We start from the raw sequence: 27,701 nt of genomic DNA, 5'->3' as shown, positions 1-27,701 counted from the left end.
CTGAGGTGAACAGAGCTGCTATCCACCAGGAGCGACTCCTTGAGGAATATCTGCCTACGAGAGAATGCGATGACAATCGTTCTCCAGAGTAACCATGAAAAATATGTTTGCCTCATAACGTCACCAAATGACGTCATAATGTCTCAAGCTTGACATATCTAGAAAGCACTCAGAGGTGTTCAATTTGAAGCACTACACGATATGGTTCCTAAAACTTGAAAATTTGACCTTGGGGTCAAATATGTTTGACCTCTGGCGCTAACCATGAAGGTCAAGGCCAATCGCCACCAAAAACTAATCAGCTGAGCGCCAGACCATGTACGACATTCCCATAAAGTTTGGAGACGAGTAGATTAAAATTACTCAAAAAATAAGGGTTTCGGCGACTCCCCTGATTTGCGACAGTGACCTTGACCTTTGACCTTGACCTTCAAAATTTTGTGCGCTGAAAGGGATCTCTATAGGCCTCTGATATGCGAAGTTACAAAAATTTCCGATGATAACTGTGCCCTGCAGAATTTTTTATACGTGATTACAGACAAACAAACAAAAAATAAATAAATAAAAAACATACAAGCTGACGAACATTTCTTGCAAAAACTTTTGCAAAAAAAAAAAAAGATTTGGCCTCACCGCAGAAGATACCAATGATCCTGAATGCCTTTGTTTCTGCAGCGTGAAGCTTAGAAAGGTAAGAGGCAGGAGCACCAGCCCAGAGGGGAGAGCAGTACTCCATCAGGCTGTGGACGAAAGCTTTGTATGTGGTCAGGAGCACTTTTTTTATCTCCAAAGAGCTTTTCTGTGTTTCAGGATGGGATTGGCAGAAGACAGACAGCAAGAGCCTATTATTAGAAAAAGATGGTGGGGCCAGGGCCGGATTGAGGAGCAGGTGACCCAGGAGACCGCCTGGGGTGCTGGCTTTGTGTGACCCAGCCAGGAAGGTATAACAGGTATGAACAACGAAATTTAGCACAGGAGGTGGCAATTCAGATTTGGTCGATCACATCTGTGCAACACCAACACCACGATTCAGATTAGATATATCCGTTGAGCTTACGACTCAATTTAATAAGGGGATTGGGGAGGGGGATGGGAGTGTGGGGATGAGAATAGTGGGACAGGTGCAGGGTTATCACCAGGGTGTTAATAAACGAATAATTCGGTGGCTGGGAAAAGGAGGGTGGGGAGCTGCTGTTTTGGGGTGAACAATAAACAACATCAATCCCACAATATCCCATGACAAGTCCCTTGCTTCCCCTTCATCACTGACTGCCCCTCACTGCTGCCTGCCCTGATTGCCCCCTCTCCACTGCCTGCCGTGACTGCCCCTTTCCACTGCCTGCCTTGACTTCCCCTCACCACTGCCGACCCTGACTGACTCTCACCACCCCATACCCCCTCATGAGGCATTCAAATGTTGAACAAATGGAAAGGGGGCTCTGAAGACGACGACTTGCATGGGGCTTCAGTTCATCTGGGGCTGCTCCTGGGTGGTGGCAGTTGCAGATTCGAAGCAATAGAGCTCACATTGAATAAAGGGAAATTCATAAATTCATTCATTGGAAGCATGTGCCACAGTGCACCACTGCGTCCACTTTGCACTTGTACTCCAGGGCCTTCCATCTGGCCATCCCCAAGGCAAATGCCTGACCCATCCCCATCACTTAAGGATAGGACATTCCAGACACCGCATCGAAGGGATGCCTCAGATTAACTTGAGGAGACACGTCTGGTGGACGACACCACAGCACCACCACAACACACACGACAGTGCGTTTTGTGGTGGTCGGAGGACAAATACCACCACCAACTTCCAAGGAAAGGTAAGCAACTGCAGGAGGATGTCTGCAGATGCAGTTGCCACCAGATATGTATGGTTGTTGGCTCACAAGTAGCTCCTCTGCCCTTGTGGCAGGTTTTTTATTTAATCCTGCTGGGTGTCCATGAAAGGGAAATGAGAAAGAAGAAAAGGAATAGGAGGTTATTCCCCCACCATGGCTTTTCTGCTTGTTTTATCCTTGTTTTGTACAGCCATGGTGTTGCTGTTGATGCATTTCTGTTTTTGTCTCTGGACATTGATTATATGCTTATTGATGAAACAATAATGAGGGTGGGAGTGGTGAGGTGGCACTTTAGTTTTTGGATCTTTCATTTTGTTTGCAGTGCCTGCTGGTTGCATCATTGCTGTGAGTGTGGCTGTGCCGCTGATGTAGTGCCCCCTGTATTTACAAGAAGAAATTTTGAATTTGGTCAGCGTGCAAGTGATAGCTGGCCTCATCTTCGAGAAAGACTCCATGGGATCTTTAATGTCTCCCAACTAATGCTGTGAGAGGGGATGCCCAGTTGAATGTTCATCTGAAGGACGGTACACACGTTGATCCCTTTCCCAATCTGTGAAACACCATGGTGACAGTTTATTGCCGTGTCGGGATTCAAACCCAAGCAAGACAACTCGGGGTCAGTATGCCTCCCTCAAGTCCATCCTGCAAGCTCACATGGAGTGAACAAACTGACTGCAAATCCCTGCATTTATTGGATAAAATACAGAGTAAAGAAAATAACGTACAAATCTAAAGACGACGATGGTTCACGAGCGGTATTTGACGATGTAGATAGTTACAGGAGTCAAGGATGAGACAATGTGATAATGTTTGACCAAGTTATAAAAATGATCAACATGATGTGGTACGAGTGACAGGTTATTAGCTGCAAAATATCGAAAACCCGGTTTCGTTCAACAACTTTAAAAATTTGACCTTTGCATAACCTTAAAAGGTCACAAAACAATGTTGGGGACATTAAAATAAGGAAACAGGATACGTACTTTTGCTTATTGGAGTTAGTTCGTCGAAGAAGGTCGAAAACCCAGTTCGATTCTCACAACTTTGAAAATTTGACCTTTGTGAACTTTAAAGGTCAAAGGTCAAGGATTATGACCTTTGGTGGAAAACTTCTTCTGGAACATTCCAGGAACAATATAACATCATCTGGACTCTGGAATTTCGCACTCCTTGGATTATCCATAATTTGATGAAATCAACGTAAAAACAGATTTGAAGGGGGTGCCACGGGCAAGGTGTTCGAGATGGAGCAAAATGGTTTGAAGACTTTAGGTGGGGAATGACCTCAACATTATGCATAAAAAATATTGTCATCTTAGCTCTCAAAGTTTGGGCGGTCGTATGATTTTTATGTCAAAATTCGTAATTTTCTTCATGACCTTGTGACCTTGATCTTGGGACGAAAATGAAAAATCGAGCTCAGTGGGGCTATGCATTTGCCATTGGGCTAACCAAATACTGAAACCCCTGCCAGATTCGACAAACCCCTCAGAGAAGATGGATTTTTATGTCAAAATTCGCAATTTTCTCAGTTTGTGACCTTGACCTTGGGACGAAAATAAAAAAAAGTCGAGCTCTGTGGGGCTATGCAGGTGCCATTGGGCTAAGTAAATACTGAAACCTCTGCCAGATTCGACAAACCCCCTCGGAGAAGATGCAAATTGAAATCGGCTACCCCCTAAAAACACAATTCGCAATTTTCTAAGTTCGTGACCTTGTGACCTTGACCTTGGGATGAAAATGAAAAATCGAGCTCCGTGGGGCTATGCAGGTGCCATTGGGCTCACTAAATAGCGAAACCCATGTCAGATTCGACAAACCCCCTTGAGGAAGATGCAAATTGAAATCGGCTACCCCCTCACAACACGTGTTTTTTGGGCGTGGCTCCGCCCACAATGGGCGCACCACGCCCATTTTCAGGAAAACACAACAAGATCACAATATAAACCTCCCACCAAAATTTTATCAGGATCGGGTCAAAACCCACGGAGCTATGCTCGGGACAGACAGACAGACACACACACACACACAGACAGACAGACACACAACAATAACGAATATAGTGGTCACTTATTTTTTTCGTGAAAACATTTTTTCGTGAACCAATAACCTTTCCTTTGTTAATATAAGCATTGTGTCCCTGACAGGTCATCGGTGAAATGGACACATTCTTGGAATGGCTCCAATCACAAGGTCTGAGAACAGAAACAGCCCAAGCAGTGATCAATGTTCTTGGAATTGAGAATCGGAAGGTTCTTCAAGCTTGTGGAGACTCTGATGCATTGCGAACAGAGCTCCTCTCTCTCGCCAAAGAGAAATTTAAATTTGCAATGTATGCCGACTTTTGTAAGTTTGTGAATTCTTTTTTGAAGCCGCAGGTTCTCCAGCTTGCAGGCTCTTCTCTGTTGGGAAGTCTATTCATCAACTTGGAGAATGTTATTCAAGAACTTTCCAGTTTCTGCAAAAAGTTTATTGGATTCCAAAATGTGCAGCTGGAAAATATTCCTGGTGTCCGTGGAATCCGTTTCAGTGATGTCTGCAACCTCCATGATCAGGATGATGGATTAACAACCAAGTCTGGTATGTCACTATTTTATACACCTGAGCATATCAAGAAGTACCTTGATGTTCAACCATGAATGTGTTTTTTCTTGCAACTTAAGGAATCTTTTTTTGGAACAATTTTGTTTTGAAAACGTTTAGATTCTTGATCGACAGTGAATGTTGTTGTTTTTGTGTCTGCATTGTCGAGGCTCCAGTGAGGGCGAACACACACTGTACAACAAGGTGGGCAGGAGACGAGTAGTGGAGAGGGAAGGGCAAAACAGTGGGGAACAGAGCTATTCGGAGAACTGTGGAAGGGAGAGGGATGGGGTGGGCTAGACAGGGTAAACAAGATGGACACCACAGGAACTTTGAGAACCTTGCACGACAGGGAACTTTCGGGAAGGAAAACAGGGAATTGGATTGAAAGAGATGCCATTTGGGGTGCATTTACGGGGGAGGAAAAGATCGTGGTTTTGGATTGGGGAAGATTGGAGGTGGTGGTGAACAGCTATTTTGAAGACCTGGTTGGAAGAGTGGGATTGAAGAGAGAGTGTGCGAGTTTTTTTCCAAAGGCAAGAAAAAAGTGGAATGAAAGTGTGAAGGTGAGAAGTGATTCTGCGGAAATATGAGGGCCACACGTTGGCTGTGACAGGAGAGTGAGTCTGTGAGCCATGAGTGGAGATGGCCTTGGATACCAGAGGAAGATAATTTGGTGAGCAGGGCAGGGTGCCAGAGCATGTCAACAGCACGCCATATGTCGAGGGATATGGCTTTGATTTCATGTCCATTGTTGGGAGAGCAGAAGCAGCATATCTCGAGTGGAGTGACCTGGTCTGACACCAAATTGATTGTCAAATAAAGCCATTGGAGAAGGGGAAGGATTTAATGTCTGAAGCAATGAGGGGTTCCATAACTTTGCTGATGATTGGGAGTTGGCTGATTGGTTTGCAGTTGCAGGGATCTGTTTTTCCACTTTTTTTATGCAGGACGGAAATGTTAATATCTGTTTTCATTTCTGCATGAGCGGTATTCATCGTTCGTGCACATGATAAGATGACCCTCAGCCCAACAGAGTCTTGTCTATTCCCTTTCCATCAAGACTCATTGGCTTGGAAATACACGATTTATTTACACATTTTATTTTGGGTTTCATTTTCACATTGGAGTTGCAGGATATTTGAGTCATCACACCGCAAGATTTTCCTTGACAGTTCGTTCTCACGGTCAAACATGGCTGTGGACTTGGATCATTTACCTCAAGTCCCACTTTTTTCCATTGACGTCGACACCCACCTTTTTCCATCGGCAATCGACACCCTGTTCAGCAGCTCTATGGATGCTAATTGACTCTTCTTCGTATTGCGCTGGACAGAGGTGATAATTGCTGTTGATGTTCTGTGGGCGCTTCGTGTTTCTGCTCGGTTGTTCTGGCGGTGCTTGTCCAGCGCCCCGATCGTGGCGATGTGAGCCAGGCCTGCATTAATTGGGAGTTGCATCTCGTTTGGACAGGAGAGAATGACCACGAGAATGGACGGTTGGAGGACATGTGCAGCGATGCGCCAGTCGGCAAGCTGGATTTGGCTGAAGTCGTGTTTGAGGCTCTGCTCACACTGGTCGCCTATAAAAGGACAGCAGGACTGTCTTTTTGGCAGTCTGTTGGTGAGAGATCCAACTGATGCTTTTTGACAGCTCCTGACAGTTGGGAACAGCAGCAACAGCAGTTGGTGACAGTTGAGCTGTTCCTTCTGGTTCTGCTCGGTTCCTGGTACTTGACGTTCGTGATTTGTGGGGGTGACCATGTTACGTCGGTTAGTGTTCAAGCCTGTTTGTGGGTGGGTGAACGGTGAGGCAGGGCACTGGCAGCGGAAACGAGCCAAGCTGTAGAGAGCTCATTTGGAGAGGTCGCCCAAGCCACACTCACACATTTTGTGTGATTTTCGGAGACACATGATGATTTCTGCCGTGGTGAGCCGAGACCGGATTTATTTTTCCCCCTTGCGACACTGCCAAGGATGTACCGGCGAAAAGGATCGGATCATTTGGAATAAAGTCCCACGAAGCGAGGAGTCAGACCATGCTGAATCAAATGAAGGAAAAGACAAAAATGAGCTGGGAACATTTCTAATCGTAACTTATTTACAAGCAAGTGAGGAAAAATATGTGGTGCAGGGAATAGTTTATTTTGGGTGTGTTGTGCAGGGAAAGAAAGAAATTTGAGAGGTGCGGCAATATTACAAGCAACTTACAAAAGCGGACACAGAGCAGACTTAACCCGAAATAATAGCAATAATAATAATAAGCTAATGCAATCTCACTTATGTCGACAGGCGCGAGGACAGCACGCACACGCACACAAAAACCAGATGAAGAGTTTATATTAAAGCGAGAAAGGAGAAGAAGTTGAGGCTGCCGTCTCTCGGTACTTTGTACAATTGATTGCCCGAACGCGCCATCAATATGTTTGGGGTGCCATACCACCCCGAAAGCTGGTGCGTCATCTCTTGCTTCGTGCAGCTCGCGTCGAGACGTGACCGTCGGCGTGAAGAAGCTGCTTGAGTTTGGAGGGTAAAGTCAAGAGCGATCGGACGGAGTGGAAGGGAGGACCAGGTGGGTGGGTGGAGTCAGCAACGTTGAGGCTGAGTCCAGGCGATGAAGAATGGAGACGAATGACAGAGCAAGAACGGCCCCAAGATCCAACTTTTATAGACCCTGCAGTGTGGGGTGGCGGGCCACCGCAACGCGATGCGTCATCACCTGAATCGGCTTCCCTGATTGGCCCCGCTCCCCTGCACGGCCAGGCCACGATGGCCCGAAACGGCGACATTCCGCTTCCAGCCAGGTGACCCCGAGCCGTGAAAATGTCCTGCTCCGACCCCACGACATGATATGAATCGCCCACACCGATCTCCGCATCATGAATTGCCTTGCAACAACCCCCGGGCCGTGCCCTGATGACCAGCTGAGGGTGGCGTCCGTCGCACATGCTTGCCCAGAGGTCAGAAGACGTTCATCCGTGGGGAACATTCTCGGCCGCCAGCGAAGACAGACTGTAAGGTGTTATAATCAACCCATGCACAAACGGAAAGATGGGTCCATTCGTGCCCTGTTCTGTTCGATAATCAAGTGTCCCGAGCTTAGCACGGATCCCCCTTCGAGCACGTTCCGTACAGTGAGCGCGGATCCGCCATGGCCCACGTGATCAGCGCTCGCTTTCGCCCGATTCCATTATTGTGTGTGCGGGGCCAACACTGATCTGTGTCAGGGTTTGAGGGGAACGCTTGGATATAATAATTGCATGGAGGTTTCGAATGAAAAGGATATAGAAATCAGTTTCCGCTGGAGAAATGGAGGGAAAAGAGAATGCCGATATAATTCGTCCAGAAATGGGTTGAAAAGTACGCGCTGCCCGTATCTTGCACATTTGTGTCCCGTAGTTGTTGTTTTTGTTGTTGTGTAGTTGTTGTTTTTCGATTAATAATTATCGGCCTATGACATTGTAGCTATTGGCACCAAGCTGCTAGCGACGTTCTCGCCGAGATATTAGTTTCAATGCAACCAGCAATCTCATCCCAGATCATCCGAAGCTCGAGTTGATCGCCGCAAAATCGCCGCAAAATCATCGCCGCATCGCCGCAAAATCTGGGTTGAGGGATCGCTTGAGGACAGGAGTTCTGCGCTGTCAATGCTCATCCGGTGCCCCCACGGCCTTTCTATTCCCCTGCCCTGGTCACGCACGTGCTGCACGTGTTGGCCTGTGTGAGGACCCAAATTCACATTTACCTCAGAAATAAGCAGAAAATAAGAGTAGAAATGAAGTGAGTGGTGCAAGGAAACCGAGCTGTGAGATCCCAGCAATGCACGTCCTGTTGTCCCGCCAGACAAAAGGGAAGGGACTATCTTTACGTACATTCATGGAATAACTGTCTAGCGACCGCTATATGTTGGGTGCCATTGACTTGGAGGCATGCGATTCTGAGAACTGCAACAATATATATATATATATTCTGAGAACTGCAACAATATATATATATATATATATATATATATATATATATATATATATATATATATATATATATGTATATATGTATATATGTATATATGTATATATATATGTATATATATATATATATAAATATATAAATATATAAATATATAAATATAAATATATATAAATATATATATGTATATATATATATATATACATATATACATATATACATATATACATATATATATATATATATATATATATATATATATATATATATATATACATATATACATATATATATATATATATATATATATATATATATATATATATATATATATATTGTTGCAGTTCTCAGAATCGCATGCCTCCAAGGCAATGGCACCCAACATTTCACGGTCGTGAGACAGTATATATAACAATATATATTCTGAGAACTGCAACAATATATATATATATTATGAGAACTGCAACAATATTTATATATATATATATATATATATATATATATATATATATATATATATATATATATATATATATATATATATATATATATATATATATATTGTTGTGGTTGAGGAAATTCGCAAACCACCATTCAGGTCCCGTAGGTGAGATATCTCTAAGTACATGTGTAGTTAGGCCCAAACCCGTTGTTTAGAGGGAATAAATGTCATTCATTCGAGCTGCGACCCTTTAAGATAGCCGTTTTTCTGTTCTATCTTCATTTTGAACCAACCACGTCTCAACCTCCATCACACAACAACCACCAACCGCAACGCCGCTTCACAACAACAACAACGCCAACAGCCACGACCTTTACCTTCACAACTCGCTCTCGCAATCATCGCATCACCGCCATTCCAAGCGTCGCCATGGCAATCACCGCCACAATAAACCCTCCACCACCTTCACCTCTCCTACTTCACCGGCCATTCCCGCGCCGCTTGTGAACGCCGAGCGTCAGGCTGTCCTGGTCTCGTGCGGGACGCGCGCTGAGCCGCGGGTACAAAGAGCGGCCTTTCCGAGGGGAAGTCGGATCAGGAATGATTCACGCCCACTTCTGTTCTGTCCTATCAGCGAGCGCGGGGCGATTTGGCCCCGCCTCCAGGCGCGTCGGAGTGGAATCGATATATGCAGATTCGAGGATCAGGAATGATTCACGCCCACTTTTCCTCCGTCCAATGGGCGAGCGTGGCTCCGCTCCCGAGCCGATCCTGATCCGAAAATCTGCATATGGTTTCTCCTGCTGACGATAAAGCGCCGAGCGCGGGGCGAATAGAGAGAGAGAGAAGAGTTTCTGTTTCGGGCTCGAGTGAGAGAAGAGTTTCTGTTTCGGGCTCGAGTTGGGAAGACTTTCTGTTTTAGGCTCGAATTGGAGAGAGTTTCTGTTTCGGGCTCGGGCGAGTTGTGGCGGCGGCAGCGAAGTGTGGCAGCAGCAGTCAAGACGGGTCTGGAGGAGAGTCGGTCTGTCGGGGTTCGGAGTCTGTCGGGGAGCTGCAGAGAGGAGAAGCCGGGAACGCGTCGAGGGCGCAGTGGAGTCGCTCGTCGCGGGACCCAAGCAAGCCAGCTATCCTCTTTCCCCAGAGCATCAACAACCCCCCCCTCTGTTTACCCCCCGTGCTGAGATAGTTCTAAAAGGGGGCCCCGTTCCCATCCCATTTCAGGCAGTGCCAGCGAGGCCCGCGGAATCGGGGCACCGCCGCCATTTTGTGGCTCATCACAAGGCGGGTAGGCTCTGCCCGGTCTCGCGCCCACAGACCACGTCTGCCCCCTTGTATTCGAGGGTGGCCCTTTTCTTTTGATTTTGAGTATATGTGTTGTCGGCGCCGTCTGTAAAGTAAAACTGTGTACGTGTTGCCGTGTGCTCGCGTAGTCGGTAGTAGATCTGCATTGTGTTTCTTTTGTTACATTTGCTTTTGGTGCATAATTGTTGTGTTTCTTTTACATTTGCTTTTGGTGCATAATTGTTGTAATTGTATATGTGTGCTTTCCGTTTGCCGCGGAATAAATGTGCCTTATGTTGAACTGTCTTTCCCGTTTCGCTTCGTCTTTTCTTTAATTGAATCTCCATCTTACTTCACGTAAAGGGTTGGTCGTGGGCTAAATACGCCCGATAATTAATCGGAACCGTCGAGGTTGACGATAACACCGCTCGGTTATCCCGATAGTACGGAACGGTTCGCTTAAAGTGGCCCGTGTCCGAAGTCGACCTGCGGCGAGGTGCGATCGCCCGGTCTACCCTCCGTGTGGGTACTTAGGTAGGTCGAATTTGGCGAACAACCCTATCCCACGCGGGGGGCCGATTGGCACGATCGTGGTGAGGCCGAAAGGCCCAGCCGTGACTTCCCGGCGTTAGTCCGAGAGGGTCACGACTGGATTGTCCGTCCGGTGGGCGACGTGCCGCGATTCGAGTTACGTGGTTATGTATATGTATATGTATATATATATATATATATATATATATATATATATATATATATATATATATATATATATATATATATATATATATATATATATATATAGCACCGCGAGGAGGAGTGATTGAAGGGACACATCGGCCATTTTGGAGTTAATGCCATTTCGCACTATTTTAACCCTTTCCTTATCATCATATCATTAAAAAATGTCGCTTACATCACGGGGCCTCATATACATATATCTAAATTTTCTCATTCTAAACACCTCGTTTTATCTACCGCAATGGTGGCAGCATTATTTAGCCTCGTTCCAACAGTGGAAGTGACATCTTGCATACTACTTATTGATGGGATTTACATGTGGCAGTGTTTTCAACTTCATGTCCTTCATCATTTTTAGGTGATGTTTATCCTTCAAATGTGGTTCATTTGTCTCACAAACTTTAAGATATGTTTCTGCAAAGGAAGATTCAGATGTCCATTTGATAAACGGCAGTCCTGTCTGTTTTGCAACATATGAGCAGAAACAAACAAAATTAACATTGACTTTTGAATTCATGGTTCATAAAATTTTCGAAGTTGCTCAATATTTTGAGTTTTCAGTTTCTCTAAAATAACTTATTGTTGTTTGTTTTTGTAGAACAATCAAGAAGTCCAGTTGGGCAGATACGGTCCAGGAGCAGCTTTACGATGAAGATGATATCTATTTTGAAGCAGCAATCCCAAGAACAAGGCTCCAAATGCAAGTGTGCAGCTGGTGAAAACCACACAAAGATAAATATTGAATCAAACAAACCCAAAAAGGTTATGGAAAGGCAAATGTGTTGTAAATGTAAGATATGCAGTGGAGATTCATCAAACCTCAAAATACACATGAGGACCCACAGGGGAGAACGCCCACACAAATGCTCTGTTTGTGATAAAGGTTTCTCTAATAACAGCAGCTTGAAAATACATACGAGGATACACACAGGGGAGCGTCCTCACAAATGCTCTGTCTGTGATAAAGATTTCTCTGAAAAAGGCAAGTTGAAAATACATATGAGGATACACACAGGAGAGCGTCCTTACAAATGCTCTGTCTGTGATAAAGATTTCTCTGAAAAAGGCAAGTTGAAAATACATATGAGGATACACACAGGGGAGTGTCCTCACAAATGCTCTGTCTGTGATAAAGATTTCTCTGAAAAAGGCAGTTTGAAGATACATATGAGGATACACACAGGGGAGCGTCCTCACAAATGCTCTGTCTGTGATAAAGATTTCTCTGTAAAAGGCAGTTTGAAAATACACATGAGGATCCACACAGGAGAGCGTCCTTACAAATGCTCGATCTGTGATAAAGGTTTCTCTCAGAAAGGCAGTTTGAAAATACATACGAGGGTCCACACAGGAGAGCGTCCTTACAAATGCTCCATATGTGATAAAGGTTTCTCTCAAAAAGGCGATTTGAATAAGCATATGAGGATCCATACAGGAGAGCGTCCTTACAAATGCTCCATATGTGATAAAGGTTTCTCTGAAAAAGCAGTTTGAAAATGCACATGGGATTCCATACAGGAGAGCGTCCTTACAACTGCTCTATCTGTAATAAAGGTTTCTCTCGTGAAGGCCATTTGAATAATCATATGTGGATCCACACAGGAGAGCGTCCTTACAAATGCTCCATATGTGATAAAAGTTTCTCTCAAAAAGGCAGTTTGAAAATACACATGAGGGTCCATACAGGAGTGCATCCTGACAAATGCTCTCTCTGTGATAAAAGTTTCTCTCAAAAAGGCCATTTGAAAATACATATGAGGATCCATACAGGAGAGCGTTCCAACAAATGCTCCATATGTGATAAAGGTTTCTCTCAAAAAGGCAGTTTGAAAATGCACATGAGGATCCACACAGGAGAGCGTCCTTACAAATGCTCCATATGTGATAAAAGTTTCCCTCATAAAGGCAGTTTGAAAATACACATGAGATTCCATACAAGAGAGCGTCCTTACAAATGCTCCATATGTGATAAAAGTTTCCCTCATAAAGGCAGTTTGAAAATACACATGAGGATCCATACAGGAGAGCGTCCTTACAAATGCTCCATATGTGATAAAAGTTTCCCTCAAAAAGGCGATTTGAAAAGACACATGAGGTTCCATACAGGAGAGCGTCCCAACAAATGCTCTATCTGTGATAAAGGTTTCTCTCAAAAAGACAATTTGAATAAGCATATGAGGATCCACACAGGAGAGCGTCCTTACAAATGCTCCATATGTGATAAAGGTTTCTCTCAAAAAAACAAATTGAATCAGCACATGAGGATCCATACAGGAGAGCGTTCAAAGAATCCACACAAAAAGAACAGACAAAAATACACGAATGAGAAAACGAAGCATTCTTTCAAAACATCGGAATAAAAGAAGCCCCAGGTACAACACAAAAATATCCGTAAAATAATCGGCAAAGAGTACCTACGCATAATAAGACTAATTTTGAAGTCATCCCTCTCTCCAATGAACAAAACCAAAGATATAAACCAACTTGCAGTGCCGGTATTCCAATTTTGCTGTGTAATTATAAATTACATGAAACGAATGCTCGCCCTAACTATTCACAAGATGTTCCACAAAAACCAATGCATACCGAGGGTGTACTTACCTGGACAAGAACGAGGAGGTTGTGTGATGGAGCTTAACTAAGTGCACAGAACATTGTGTGTCAGACCAGCAGAGTATGTGAAAATCTCAACAGACAATTGTATGAGATTTGTACACGACCAAGAAATCAACAAACCAGAAAAGGGATCCTTATTCCATTTGGCAACAAACTTCAAAAAACCGGTGTAAATGATGGATACTGCACAAGAAAACGAAACAGAAACAAACAGCCCCAATGATTGCAAAGAAGAAGAAAAAAAACGACAAAAAGAAATATCAGCAGATATACTCTGACAAATGGGAGTGATAAAAGAGCAGGAAGATTTAAAACAGAGCTTGACAGGATAGGGATTGACAAGCATGACCCAGTGGAATGGCTAAGAAGAGGTCTAATTAATTGGGATGGAGAACGAGGCATCATAAATGCTCATCATCACAAACTGATGCCTTTAAGAAAATGGTGGGATGTATGGACATCACAAACCAAGCACTGCGTCCAGACATGGTGCTCAAACACAAAAAGGAAAAGTCAGCACTGTTCTTTGAGGTTTCAGTTCCCAATGACTGTGGATGACATGCCACAGAAATCAGAAAAATTAGGTCAAGATGACCTCAAAATTGAAGAAAGCTGAAATTGTACCAGTGATAGTCGGAGCTCAAGGAATGACAAGGAAAACCCTCACCGAGTACTTGAATATCACTCTGGGAATATAATTCCAGACAAGCTGCAAGTGGAGGCTGTCAGAGGTGGAGTGAAGATTTTGAAAAGAGTCCTTGGAAAGAGGCTATGAGAAGGACATTTCACAGTTTGTCAGATGAATCACGATTCTTTAACAAAAAGGAGGTGGAGATTTTGAGTTCTGAGAGAACTTCCTCTCACCTTTTGATATCCAAAATAGGTAACAACCAATGAGAGCCAAAAAAATCCCTCAATCAAACAAACAAATTAAATGAAAGAGGAAAAGACCAGCACTTTGAAAATTTACTCCAGAGTGAATCAAAAACGAAGGAAAATGGAAGCAGACTGTTGCAATCAACCCAGAAAAAGATGAACTATTTTTGGAAAGGGATTTATGAAAATTGAAAAGAACAAAACAAGAAGGTGGAACAGGTCCAAAACTTGGAAAAGAGAAGTCACATCGAGAGGATATTCCTCAAGTGATAATTGCCAAACAAAATTATGAAACACTCACCAAGATGCCAAATTTCAAAAGCCCTGGTCTGGATGGCATCCCACATTTCTGATGCTCTTCACAATCACTACATTGAGCTTATCCCAACGGATGAATTGTCGTCCAATCCTGATCTTCCCTTCTGAGTTTTCAACACGCAAAACACCATTTTAAGTCCTCTCTCATCCTGACCCACTGTCTTTCGATCTTCACTCATTCACTGTGTCTTTTGCACATGAGAAGGAGGAAAACATTGTTTCAACTCTCGACTTTTCGTTATATACATGGTGTCGGCTCATGAAATGACTCGGACACCAAACAGATCAGTTCACAACAAGACAAAGGGAACAGCAGTAGAAAGGGGAAACATCAACAGCAGGGTGGAGGGGAAAAGTAGACGGAGACTGACAAATAAGGGATGCCGGTAACGATGAGGGTAAGAGTAAGGGGTGGACAAGTTGAACACATTATCAAAATGTTGGAAGTAATGGGGAATTGTTTACCAGGTGTTGAAAACATCATGCTTTTGGATGGGTGATGATTTGAGATGGTGGTGAACAGATGTCTTCAAGACCTGGAGGGAAGAATCAGATTGAAGAGAGTGTGGAATGTGGTTCCACAGGTGAGGAAAAAGGAATCCATGAGTGTAGGTAAGCAGTAGTTTTGGATTTTGGCACTTGAACTCTGAAGGGGTTGATGGAAGACTGCGTGCATCCTGCACATACCTCGGAGGGAAGATGCATATGGAGGGTGCAGGACCAGAAAAGAGTCGGAAGAATATGGAGACCACTGACCTGTTGGCCATGGTGAGGTGATTTCAGCTTCATCGTGAGAAATTCCAATGATCTTGAAAGCCTTCGTTTCCACGGCTTCAAGCTGAGCAAGATGTGAGCCACGGGAGCCAGCCCTGACGAAAGAGCAGTACTCCTTAAGGTGTGTATGAAAGCCTAGTCGGTGGATCGGAGTTCAGGTGTGCCAACGAAGGACTCTTCATGAAGGAGGATGTCCCATCTGGTTTTGAAGGCCAACTTTGAAATGTGGCTTGCCCAAGAGAGATCGTGGCTTGGAGTGAGATCCAAGAGTTTGACTTACTGAACCTCTTCAAGAGGGTTGATGAAAAAGTCGATAGGTTTGTGGTACAGTCATTGGGGAGAGAAAGGGGGAAGAGAGAAAGATGTTTAACCAGTTTGTGATTTTGTCAAGGTCAAAAGGGAGGGAAGAGGCTTCTGTCTATCAGAAGGATGAGGGATGTCGCGGCAGAGAGTGGAGTCATTAGCAAAGAGATAATGAGGATTTTCTCGCGAGTCGGTGATATCATTGATGAAGACTAGGAATAAGGTGGGGGCTGAGAACACTGCATTGGGGGAAGTCCAGCCTTGACAAGGAGAGGAGAACAAAGAGTTCCATTGAGAGCCCCATGTTGACTGCAAGATTGGAGGAAGTCAGTCTTCCAAGAGTGGAGTTAGCCTGGGATTCAATAGGCAAACAGTTTGGAGAGCATGTCGGATACCAGACCATATTGAAAGCTCGAGATTTTCCCAGAGAGACGGCTTTGATATGTCTGATGTTGAAGGCCTCCAACCATTGTTGAGAAAGTAAAAGCAGCACGTGCAAGATAGAGTGACCTGGTATGAATCCAAATTGATGACTTGAGATGAGACGTTTTTCAATAAAATGTATGCTTTTACATCAGCTGCGATGATGGATTCCATGACATTGCTCTGCTTGCAAGTGAGCTTCCAGTGTTTGGAAGTGACCGGGCAAGACCCCGTGCTCTCACAAACTATGGTGGATGCCAGCTTTGAAGAAAATGTTTTAAAATCCTTTTCCAGGGCTCTTGTTAGGTTTTGCCTGCACTAATCTAAGTGCAGCCAAGTGAGATTTAGCTTTTAAGTTCTGCAGGTTTTAAAGAAATAAATGTGGAAGGTGAAATGGGAACGACTTGTCTTGCTTCAAGTTTATCGAGCATTGCAGGTTGAGATTGATGAAAAACCCGAAAGATAAAATGAAAACTCTGTCAAGATGCAGTCCTTGATAATTTAGGTTACAAACTTCAGGGAAATACTTTCATGTGTTCAATGAAAGATGCTGTCACTGTGCATTATATATAGTTGAAGAGTAAACAGGTTATTGATACAATCGACAAGTCATTGAACAATTTTGATTTCCTATCTCCAGTCATAAATTGCTGTGTTCACCAATAAAGTCATTATAGTTTATTGACAAATGTACATTGCAATCAGATTAATGACTGCAATTATTCGACAGTTGAACAGTAATAATATTACAGCAAATCAACCAAGAACAGGAACAGCAAAATTGTTCTCCAATAAATGATCCACAACACACATGCATCATGACACTGCTTGTTTTTACTGAATGCATCAGTTACTGTATTTCCAAACTCAAAATAAGCAATTTTGTAATGTTGCGAGAAATTTGTATGGTATTTTTGTTTCAATATGAACATCACAGTAATAACAGGCAAAATATTCAATGATATTGTTACGGCTGTGGAAATTCGCAGAACACCATATAGGTTCCGAGTTAGTTATCCTGATAAGTATTTGTTCAGTTAGATTTCCCCACCGTTGTTTAATGGTTATTATTCGTGTTCACAGGGCTGTGATCCTTTGAGATAGCCGTTTTCTTTCGCTATCGTTATTTTGGACCGACAGAGCACGTTACGATCCTGTCATGGACACAAACCAACCGAAAACGTCGAACAAAGGCGCCAGTGAAAGAACTGCAGTAACAAGCGGGTTTTCCCGCCTTTTTGCAGCGCCAAGGCTGACACGGGAGGCGGCGAGGAGCACGCTCGCGATTGGTGGATACGAGGCGTGAGGCGGTCAGGAAGGAGGAATGCCCCGTTTCGAGAAATTTCTGGAAGGAAGGCGGAGCCGAAAACGGGGAGGAGTGAAGGGTGGAGCCCCGCGCTATATAAGGCGGACCGCACGCAGGCGCTCTCTTCTTCGTCAAGGTCTCTCTCTCTCTTGGTCGTCGGAGGTTCTCACTTTCTCTCTTGGGTCGTTGGAGTCGTTCTCTCTCTCTCTGGGTCGTCAAAGTCATCCTCTCTCTCTTGGTCGTCGGAGGTTCTCTCTCTCTCTTGATGGACGTCGGGTCGTGCTCCCTCTCCCGCCCTCTCGTCTTGGCGCTGATTGACCTGTTGGTGAAGGCGCGGGCCGGTGGCGAGTCCGGGCTACGCCTCGGAGACGCAGACGGGAGGCGCAGCCCTGCCGGCTGTGTGGTGCGAACTTGCGCATCTGGCGAGGAGCGCCGGAGAGAGCTTACCGCCCATCGTCGCGTGGCCACGCTAGCTGCCGTGGGGAGCAGACGTCGCGACCTGCCCACCGAGACACCTCGAGGGTGCAGGTAACCTGCACGGTCTCGTGGGCCTTTTCGGTCATCCACGGCCCACGACCATAAAGGTCTACGGATCCCGTCTACCCCCCTTGCGTGTGAGGGGGGTTTTCTTTCTTTTGGTATGCATGCTGTTGCGCCGTGTCCCCTAAGTTGAAACCTGTGTGAGTGACTGTGCTTGTAAATAATAATTATCGTCGGTGGTATTGCTTTTGCATTCGATTTGTCGCTTGTATATTGCATGACTGTATACGTGTTGCTTGTATAAATAAATGTGCTTGTGTGAATATTTCCCGTTCGTCGTGTCTTTTTCCCCATTGGAAATGCCATCTTGCATCGCAGAATAATTAGTTGGGTTTAAAACACCCGGTAAAGAGAATCGGATCCGTTGCAGGTCGGCGATAACACCCGCTCAGTTATCGCTGCAGAACGGAACGGACCGCTTAAGCGGTGCGTGTCCCAGGCCGACCTGCGGCGCGGTGCAGCCCCTCTGCAGGTTACCCGCGCGGGTACTTAGGTATATCGACATTCGACGATTCACCCTATTTTACGCGGGTAGAATGCGGACTGGGCTGTGGTGAGGTTAAACCCCCACCCGTGACTGGTTCCTGGCGGTAGTTCCAGGAGGGTCACGACTGAATTGTCCGTCCGGTGGGCAATACGGTTGCGATTGGAGTTACGCGGCCGCTCGCACGCCGGCGGGCACGAATTCCCAACAACATTGAAGAAACATGTCACGCCATAAGCATGGTCAATCCAAACATGCAATCCAACAAAAGAAACATATATCACACCTCAAGTGCGGTTGTGGAAGAAAAATAATTAATTATGTCTTGTGAAATGTCTGGTGGTGGACTTATGGCAGCTTCGCTGCCAGGGAAGCTATCATTTCTTGAAGTGCAACTGTGTCGCTGATGCAGTGCCCCTCTACCAGTTCACACACTGGAACTGGTACTCATTTTGCCGACCTAGGAAGGATGACAGGCTGAATCAACCCGCTGGTGTATTGATTCAGCAGCCGACAGGGCTTGAACTCAGGACCCTTGGATCCCAAGCCGCCGAGCCACCCGAACCACTGAGACAACACCAGGCTAGTGAAATGTATAATGTGCTGCACCAACCATTTTCTGTCATGTAAGGTAATGAACTGATGATACTCATTTCCTCTTGTGTTCTTTTAAATGCTTGTAAAGGACTCATCTATTGCAAAGCATTGTTGTTAACTGAAGTCGATGTGTCACCATTCCTGGTGTTATTCACCAAGAAGAATCATTGAACTGTGTTTTAAAACCCACTCGCCCATTAACCGAGCAGGTTGGAATGTTCGGCTGAAAAGCTCGCAGCTGCAAAGCTCAGGGAAGTTGGGGTTGTTTGCCAATATATTGTTATGAATCTGGAACCCATCGCACACAACATTCAGGTCCCCATAGATCAGCTATATCGGTAAAGGCCCTGTCAAACCTTGACGTTTTAGCCAGCAATGGAAACGTATAAAAATGTATACAAGACGTTGGCGTACGCCAAACTTTTTATGTTTTTTTTTTAAAGATTTGGTGCGCATTCATAACGATTTTGACGTATGCATAACATATTAGTTACGAACACAGAACGTTTCGTTTTCTTATAGATAACTTACACCAACGAATGATTAGCCTGTTGTTGGCGTTCACAACCTATGCCCAACGATATAGTCTAACTTATGCATAGCACGCTGCAAGTATCGCCGACGATCACGTGCCGTAGCCTATTAAACGGCTGCCGCTCGGCGATTCAAATCATAACCGCCCGAGAATGGGAAGTGTCAACATGACAGTCACACGTTGGCGATCTTGCCAGCATATGCCGACCTCTGAAAAATGTGTCTAAAATGCTGGCACACGTCGAATCCGTTATTGGTAAGTTTTGTTTTCGTGAAGAGCACGCTAAAATACGATGAAGTACGCTGTTATACGCCGTAGTATGTCGAGTACGTCGTGAAATTTTAAGGATGCTGAAAATTTTACGACGAACTCGGCGTATGGCTCACACGTTCCGCTATGCTGGCCATAAGTTGTAGGCACGTTATGCGATTGTCGACACACGTTACTTGAAAGTTACTCATAAGTCGAAACACGTCGAGGTAATGTTTAGCATACCCGAAACTTATTTTCTCCGTCAAGGCACATTTTCTTTTTTTCTCCTTGGCTCCGTCAAGGCACGTGACGAGATATCGGAAGATGTTGTTGTTGTTGTTGTTGTTGTTTTTTATTTTTAGTCTCTCACGAATTTTTAAATATATTCGGACATTTGCTTTTAAGTTTCGACGTCGATGTGACAATATCCTCAAACAGAAAATATTCACAGAGGAGGAACTAACAATAAGACATGAGCAAACTGAAGAGGGAATCGGGCGTGATGTAACGGCACGTGACGAAATATCGGAAGTTATTGGTGTTTTTTTTTTTTAAACGCTATCAATATGCCATTACACGGTAGCTGTAAATTACAAACACGTTCAGTAAGTTCTGTGGTCGTCCGGAAGACGTCAATCAAACGCGTCTACATCCGTCAATATGCGTTGGAGGTACATCACACGTAGGTTCAAAGCACGTTTCTCATAGGTGAGAAATATGTTTTGGGTACGCTAATCATTACCTCGACGTGTTTCGACTTATGAGTAACTTACAAGTAACGTGCCTCGACATGTGTCAACGGTCGCATAACGTCCTCGACGTGTCAACAATCGCGTAACGTGCCTACAACACGTTACTCATAGGTTATAAATAAGTTTCGGGTACGCTAAACATTACCTCGACGCGTTTCGACTGATGAGTAACTTACAAGTAACGTGTGTCGACGTGTCAACGATCGCGTAACGTGCCTACAACTTATGGCCAGTTTAGCGGAACGTGTGAGTCATACTCTGGCACACATCGTAAAATTTCAAGCATGCGACAATTTGTGAAGCACCTCAGCGTACTACGACGAAAGCCAGCCTACTACGACGTATGCCACCGTGTTTCAGCATGCTCTTAATATTTTCAAAACTTACCCATAACGTATTCGACGTGTGCCAGCGTTTTAGACAAATTTTGCATAAGCTGGCTAAATCGTCAAGGTGTGACAGGGCCTTAAGTATGTTTCCAGTTGGGGCCCCGTCCCGAGTCTAATGGGAATTAAATGTTCATGCGCTGCAAATTTATTTTGACAGTCAGGGTTTTCTTTTACATTTTTATATCAACAATAACCACAACAACATGCCTTCACCTTGCTTCCTCACACCGACGCCATGGCCTGCGTGCGTGTCAGCACGTACTTGGGCGGAGATCGCAAGGACCTGACGTTGGTCTCGCCCAATCAGGAAGATGCGAGCGAGTTCCCCGGCAGTCGTCCAATGAGCACACCCCACGCAGGATAATATTCCTCTGCCTGTTTGGGGGGCAGGCCGCAGCGACGGCCGTCACACCCCTCCGGTCCAATCAACGGCCTTGGCAATGACCAATGACAGGGCGACGAGCGCAATTTGCTCGCCAAAACCGTACAGTGAGGGAAAGCGGGGAGGGAGGAGGCGTGCCCTCCCCCCCTGGATGAGGTCAATAAGGTTGCGACACGATCGAAAGAAAAGAGATCCTCCGCGAGAGACCCTTGCGATCAGACAACAGAAGACATCCTTCCTCCACAGGAGCCGCGGCGCGATCGGATGCAAAGAGATCCTTCCTCGACAAGAACCGCGGCGTGATCGGACGAAAAGAGAAACCTACCTTCTCGACAGTTCAGGTACAGAGGAGAGGTTTGGTTGTTGGGACGAGCGCTGAGCGGAGCTCTGGAGGCTGATCGCGGCTCGCTGGTGTCTGGATTCTGCTCGCCTCTCGCTGGTGCCTGGTTCGAATCGGCTCGCCTTAACCACATGAGGTGGACAGGTCCAAGTCTTTCTGGGTATCTGTGTGTGTGTCTGTCGGTGGGCCCGTCTGAAAGTAGGTATTGTGTTAGTGCTTTTTGCTTGTACATTTGCTTGATTTGACTTTTGCATGTAAATTGACTGCATTTCTTTGAAAGTCTGTTTAATTCTGCTCTGTGTTTCTCCTTTCCCTTTTGTAAATAAATTTCCCCTGTTCAATGTTTCAGCTCATTTCTGTGTTTCTTTCATTGGTTTAGCATGGTGCGTGTTGGGTGATTGGAAAGGCTGTTGCTGCTGAAATTGTGCATTTGGACCGAGGGGATTCGGCAACCATCCGCTCGGGTTGCACACGTTTCGGGCACGCTAACGGCTCGACTCGTATGAGTTCCGTCGAGGGTGTGAATCCTCGTGAGATCGCCGTGTGGTCTCTAGGTATTTTGAAGATTGGCAAATAACCCTGTACCATGTGGTGTATTTCTCGACATTTCATGGTCCTGGAAGGGACCCGTCGCTCCGGAGTTATCCGGGGTGACGATCTAAATTCCGCGTGTTCGGCGCAGCCGACTCTACTGCTCCACCTAGCAGTCGGCCTCGCGGCCGATACACGGCCTGCCACAATATGTCCCTATCTTGTCAAGCATTGTACCATGGGCCCCATGTCTCACAATGTTTCTTTGTCAGTTACCCATCCCTCTTCCGAGAGAATACTGTGGTCACAAAATACTGCATGCAGCTGTGTTTTCTCAGAACATCCCACCTTTTTCCTTGAGGCTGGAATGTTCTCAGCTTGAAAACATCTTTACAGGCCATTAAGATGTTAGTCAGCTTCAGGAACAAGTACTGTTCTTTGTGTAACCCATGCTCCCTCCTTCCTACTTTTTTATGTAAATAATTTTGCTCGAAAGATGATCGGCTTGGAAAACAGAACAAAGTGAAGGACGTTTACAGCATCTCATCTTGGTGTTGATCTGTGTATTTGTTTCTTGCAGTGTACACATAAATAAATGATTCAACTCTCACTGAAACTGGTGTTATTGGAGTGACGTTCGATTCCACTGATTCCACCAAAGAAGTTGGCGCAGTGAGCAGGGCTCGCAACTTTGCGGTGGTGAGGGGGGGGGTGGGAGACCGGAGATGAAGGTGACATCAGGTGAGGTGATGCGGACGCAGGTGGCCAGTTGAAGCGGCAGGAAAGGGAACCGTTACAAATTCACTTCTCTGACCCTTTCACTGGGTCCTGCATTCACTCAAGTCATGTGCCTTGCCTCTGACCAAACTGGGTGACACAAGCCTAAGGAAAGTGAGTTGTCGTATATTGGTAGCTTTGTGCTGTAATATCTGTATTCTAACCAGGTTTTGGCAATCCGTTCTGGGAAAGCTGGATTTCGTGACGCATTCAGGAAGCTGGATTGTGGTAAATCCGTGCCAGGTTTGAATATTTTGATCCGGGCATTCGAGGGGCTTGGAGAGCCGCTCCGCTGATTTTGAATCGGAGCACGAGCAACTGAAAGGTGCCTGCTGATTCTTTGTTGGCACGTAAGTGAGGTGCTGCATTAGGTTGACACTCACTGCACTGTGCTTTCAGGTCCAAAGGTGTTGATCAGTACTGTTTTCTTAGTGCTGTGAGATCTCGAATTTTGGAACATCTGTTGAGTTATGTCAGGATCAAGGACCCTTGGCTAGAGGTGTCCAGGATTCAGAGGAGAACATGAGGACTTGAAGTCCTTTTGGTTAACATCATTTTACATCAAGTTTAAGGGCCCCTTTTTGCTGCTGCATGAAGGTATGATTGTGACTTCAACTTTTAAGGATCATTTTTGCTGTTCGACAAATGTATAAGCCTGGTGTTGACTTGATGGGTAAGCATGGTGAGCTTGGGTCACAGGATCCTGAGTTGAAGTCCCACTCTGCTGTTGAATTAATACCAAGAAGGGTTGACTCTGCCTGTTACCCTTCCGAGGTCGGCAAAATGAGTGCCAGTTTGCTGGTATCTTGTGTTGGCGTGGCGACCCATCCAGGATTGTGCCCAATAACCAAGAAGACTGTTTATGCGGCACCAACGCTCTGCACAGAGTATGGTCCCAATGGTTGAATGCATGACACTGATTTGTATTTGTAAAAACACGATGAATTGTGTGTTCAGGATGATTGTGGAATTGAGTCTTCTCAAGTACATTTGATCATTTCCTGAAACTATTTTGCAGTGGAACAATGTGAAATGTTTTATGGTGGTTTAAGGTCAATGTTCTGAGCGTGTTGATGAAATAGTTTGTGCACAACGTTTCAGTGTGTGTGGGTATGCATGTGCGTCAGTTTGTGTGTGCTCGAAGTATATCATGAATAAGAAAACTGCCAAAAAGGTAAATTGGAAAGTGTTTATGACGGGGAGTTATTATTGTTAGAGAAGATCACCTTGACAAAGCGCAGAGTATATCCAGTGATGTTATGACAAATGCCGCTGAATATTTTAAAAGAAGAAAAATACAGTTGTGTTCTGTGTGGGAGAATTATCATGAATTTGTCATCGACACTGGCCCCATGACGTTTGGCGTGCGGGACACGGAGCGTCCAGAAGTGTGCAGGGTCTGTGCCTGGCTGTGTAGCTGTAAAGGAAGAGTTGTCGGAACAATTGACAGTTAGGAGTTGTATAAATTGTTGAAGAAATTTCCTCCTTAAGCATTTGTAATTGGTGTTGCCAGCTCAAAGTGTGAACGAATAAAGACATTGTTCCTCACTCATAAAATATTATTTGAACTTTGGTAAAATGTTTCAGTTGAGAGGATTCCCTTGTAAATATGATTATCCACGGATTCTGTTACATTTGTTTTTTGTGAACCATCCATCTTCCTTCAATTGAGATTTATTTGTCATTTTTTTTATTTTAAAAAAACCATGTAACAGCCTGGAAATGTTGCATAAGTTCCAGGAAGACTTCAGTACATCATGTGGTGCATGGTTAAACATAACTTTAGATATTTCTAATTCAGTTCACAAATTTGATGAACATAATGCACGGATTTTTGTGCAGACGCATTGTGGGAGCTGCCGATTTTCAATGAGCATCGACAGTCAATGTAATGTTGTTCTTTATCAACACTGAGAACGTACCGAAGTAATGATTCACACCCTTGATCTGTGTGACTATCTGTCCCTCCAAATCCTGTGGATCCTCAAAGGGGCTGTTGTGCTCTTTTCTGATTGGCTGTTCTTGGGCCTTGCCGATATTGTTACCCCCACCACCGCAGGTGAAGGTGGTGATGTTTTCACCCCTTTATATCTGTTGGGTCGCCGAAATAGGTGACCCTTATTGTCAGTAATTCTGTCTGTTTGTTTGGATGTTTGTTCCTTTCTCATCAACGTAATTGGTAAAAAAACTTGGGCCGATTTTGACCAACCTCTGGTGGTTGGTACATCTTATGACGTAGTGCTTTGGAACTTGTGATGGTTGCTTGGGACGCTTTGGTTCCCTCGCAACAACCGAAAAACCTTCAAAATCAGTACCGTTCACGCGAAATCAATTCCGAAAGCCATTTTCGCACGTATGGTTATGAAATTTGGCACGAATGATCTACAGGTGATGCTCTATCAAATATATTCCAGTTTTTGTGATAAATTCAATGAAGCTGAGTCTTTGGGCCTCTCACTCAATCACCGCAGGTTGGTCGGTGGTCTTTCTGTCTTCTACCGACTCCTCTCCAGCCTTGCCCCCCTGCTCTCTCTGCGATTTGTCCCCACTACATTTCCACAGGGCGCTCAAGGTCCGCCAACAAACCCCTTCTGGTAAAACTACCAAAATCACGAATCACTGCTCATCTTCACTCTTTCATTCCTCTTTTTCCCGCCTTTGGAATAAACTTCCTCACTCTATTCTTTCCCATTCTTCCCTCCAGGCTTTCAAAACAGCTGTTCACCACCACCTCTTATCTTCCCCCATCCAAATCCTCGATCTTTTCTACCCCCGATAATCCACCCAAGCCCACTTCCTTCATTTCTCCTGCTTTCCTTCCTGAAAGTCCCTGAAATGTCCATCTTCTCTTCGCCATGTTCCCCGTCCCATCCCCATCCCTCTCACTTCCACAGTTCACCTAATGTGTCTGTTCCCCACTGTTTTGTCCCTTCCACTCCCGCCCCTCTTGTCTCATGCCTCCTTGCTGTGAGTTGTGTGTTCGCTCTCATACGAGCCTCGACCAAGGTATACAAAAAATAAATAAATAAATTAAAATGGAATACTTTACCCACAGCGGCCCCTTCAATTAGGGTATGCGCGAAAATTGGCGAAAATTGAAGGCCCCTAGCGACCAGGTGATTGCATCGATACGAATGAAACTTTGCAGGTTCATGGTACTCAATGAGTTCGACAACCTTGCCTCAGGACATATTGACCGATTTCGCTTAGGTCAGGGGTCAAACGTCAATTAGTGCAAAAATCGATAACATGCGAGAGGTGGAGGTGCCTTCGTGCGAAATGCTACTCCTTGGGTTATGGTTGGATGGTCATGAAAATTTACACTAATCATTCGGAATACATTGTGCACAAACGATCAAGCCGGATTTTCGATTTCGATCTTTGTTCACCCACAGCACCCCCTCGAACTTTGGGGATTTCCGATTTCAAACCGCATTTTCAGTACTTTTCATTCAAATGGATACCGAGTAGTTATCAGTAGATGGAACTGGATGAGATTTGATATGCATAATCTTAAGGTGATTCCCGATCCGCTATATGACATCCATTTTGCTCTTTTTCTTACTTTCCATGCTCGGCGACCCATTGCCGCCTCCCGGCTTGTTGTCTTCTTATTCAGCCACTCCAATGTGGTTTTAGCTTTATGCTTCAGATCATTTTCCTGCTGAAATGTGAATCTCCTACCAAGTTTCTGATTCATGGCCAACTCGAGCAGGTTTTCATCAAGGATTCTCCTGTACTTTGCACCATCCATTGTCTCTTCTATCCTGATAAACTTGCCAGTTTATGTTGATGAAAAGCAACCCCATCACCTGATGCTGCCACTCCCATTCTTGACAGTAAGGAAGGTGTTGATTCGGTAATGTGCAGTGTTTGGCTCGTGACAGACGTAACATTTTGAATTTTGACAATCAAGTTCAATTTTTGTTTTGTTTGACCACAAAGCGTTACGATACATTGTTGTTGTTGGATTTACAGTGACATCCCGGACCAGTTTTGTGCTTGACCGGCTGCTGAGTTTGGATGGGCGACCTGATCAAGGTTGAGTCTGGGTGATATGATACGTCTCCACCTTTAATGATTGATTTCACCATACTCAAAGGGATAATAAGTGACTTTGAAATCTACCTATAACCCTCTCCTAAACGGTGCTTCTCCATCACTTTGTTTGACTTCTTTGGAAAGCTCCTTGGTTCTTCATCTTTGCCTTGTTGGTTTGATTATGGAGTTGCACCTTAAAACTCCTTAGATTTGTGGGGGAGCTTAAGTTTTGAGTTTACCCACTGATTACATACAGATGAAACCTATTATACTTATTTTGTAATCTTTCATACAAATAATTTGCTCCTGAAGTGATTTCAGGTTCATTCGGCAAAGGGTTTGAATTCTTATGCAACTGAGAATCACCTGATTTTTCTCTGTTAATCCAACTTATTCACATTTTTTCCATTTTTTTTTTAGCTTTATCACTTTGGAATCGTTTGTGAAGACCACAAGTCGAGTTTGATTTGAAAGCATCATGAAATAAGCTCAGGTGGCATCAAAATGTGAAAACTTTGAAGGGGTTGAACGCTATTGCAGGCCACTGTATTTACAGGTCTAAATGGTCTTCTTTTCCTCCTCTTCCCTTTTAGAAGGGGTGAGGTACAATGACAC

General features: G+C 44.7%; 2 protein-coding genes across 2 annotated transcripts; both read left to right on the top strand.

Moving 5' to 3' along the window:
* Positions 1-2,325: 2,325 nt before the first annotated feature.
* On the top strand, positions 2,326-12,344 carry LOC147021025 (uncharacterized). Its single transcript, XM_085893614.1, has 3 exons — positions 2,326-2,457; positions 3,989-4,421; positions 11,449-12,344. The coding sequence occupies exons 1-3, from the start codon at positions 2,404-2,406 to the stop codon at positions 12,342-12,344; spliced, it is 1,383 nt and encodes a 460-aa protein (XP_085749740.1). The 5' UTR covers positions 2,326-2,403.
* Positions 12,345-12,346: 2 nt separating this feature from the next.
* Positions 12,347-17,662, top strand: LOC147021024 (uncharacterized). The gene has a single exon (XM_085893562.1). It carries the CDS (start codon positions 12,347-12,349, stop codon positions 13,208-13,210), a length of 864 nt encoding a protein of 287 aa, XP_085749688.1. The 3' UTR covers positions 13,211-17,662.
* The last annotated feature ends 10,039 nt before the right edge of the window (positions 17,663-27,701 follow it).

Source organism: Eptatretus burgeri, chromosome 8, assembly GCF_056783735.1.
Source record: "Eptatretus burgeri isolate ZD-2024b chromosome 8, Ebu_testis_v1, whole genome shotgun sequence".
Lineage (NCBI taxonomy): Eukaryota > Metazoa > Chordata > Myxini > Myxiniformes > Myxinidae > Eptatretus > Eptatretus burgeri.
Note: the sequence above shows the minus strand (reverse complement) of the source record. Positions and strands in the feature narration are given on the sequence as shown.

Bases quoted from the DNA above. Each gene is read 5' to 3' on its own strand.
- LOC147021025 (XM_085893614.1), top strand. From the start codon at position 2,404: ATGGTGACAGTTTATTGCCGTGTCGGGATTCAAACCCAAGCAAGACAA. The intron at 2,458-3,988 runs GTCAGTATGCCT...TGTCCCTGACAG, and splicing joins CCCAAGCAAGACAACTCGGG to GTCATCGGTGAAATGGACAC. The intron at 4,422-11,448 runs GTATGTCACTAT...TTGTTTTTGTAG, and splicing joins TGGATTAACAACCAAGTCTG to AACAATCAAGAAGTCCAGTT.
- LOC147021024 (XM_085893562.1), top strand. From the start codon at position 12,347: ATGCACATGGGATTCCATACAGGAGAGCGTCCTTACAACTGCTCTATC.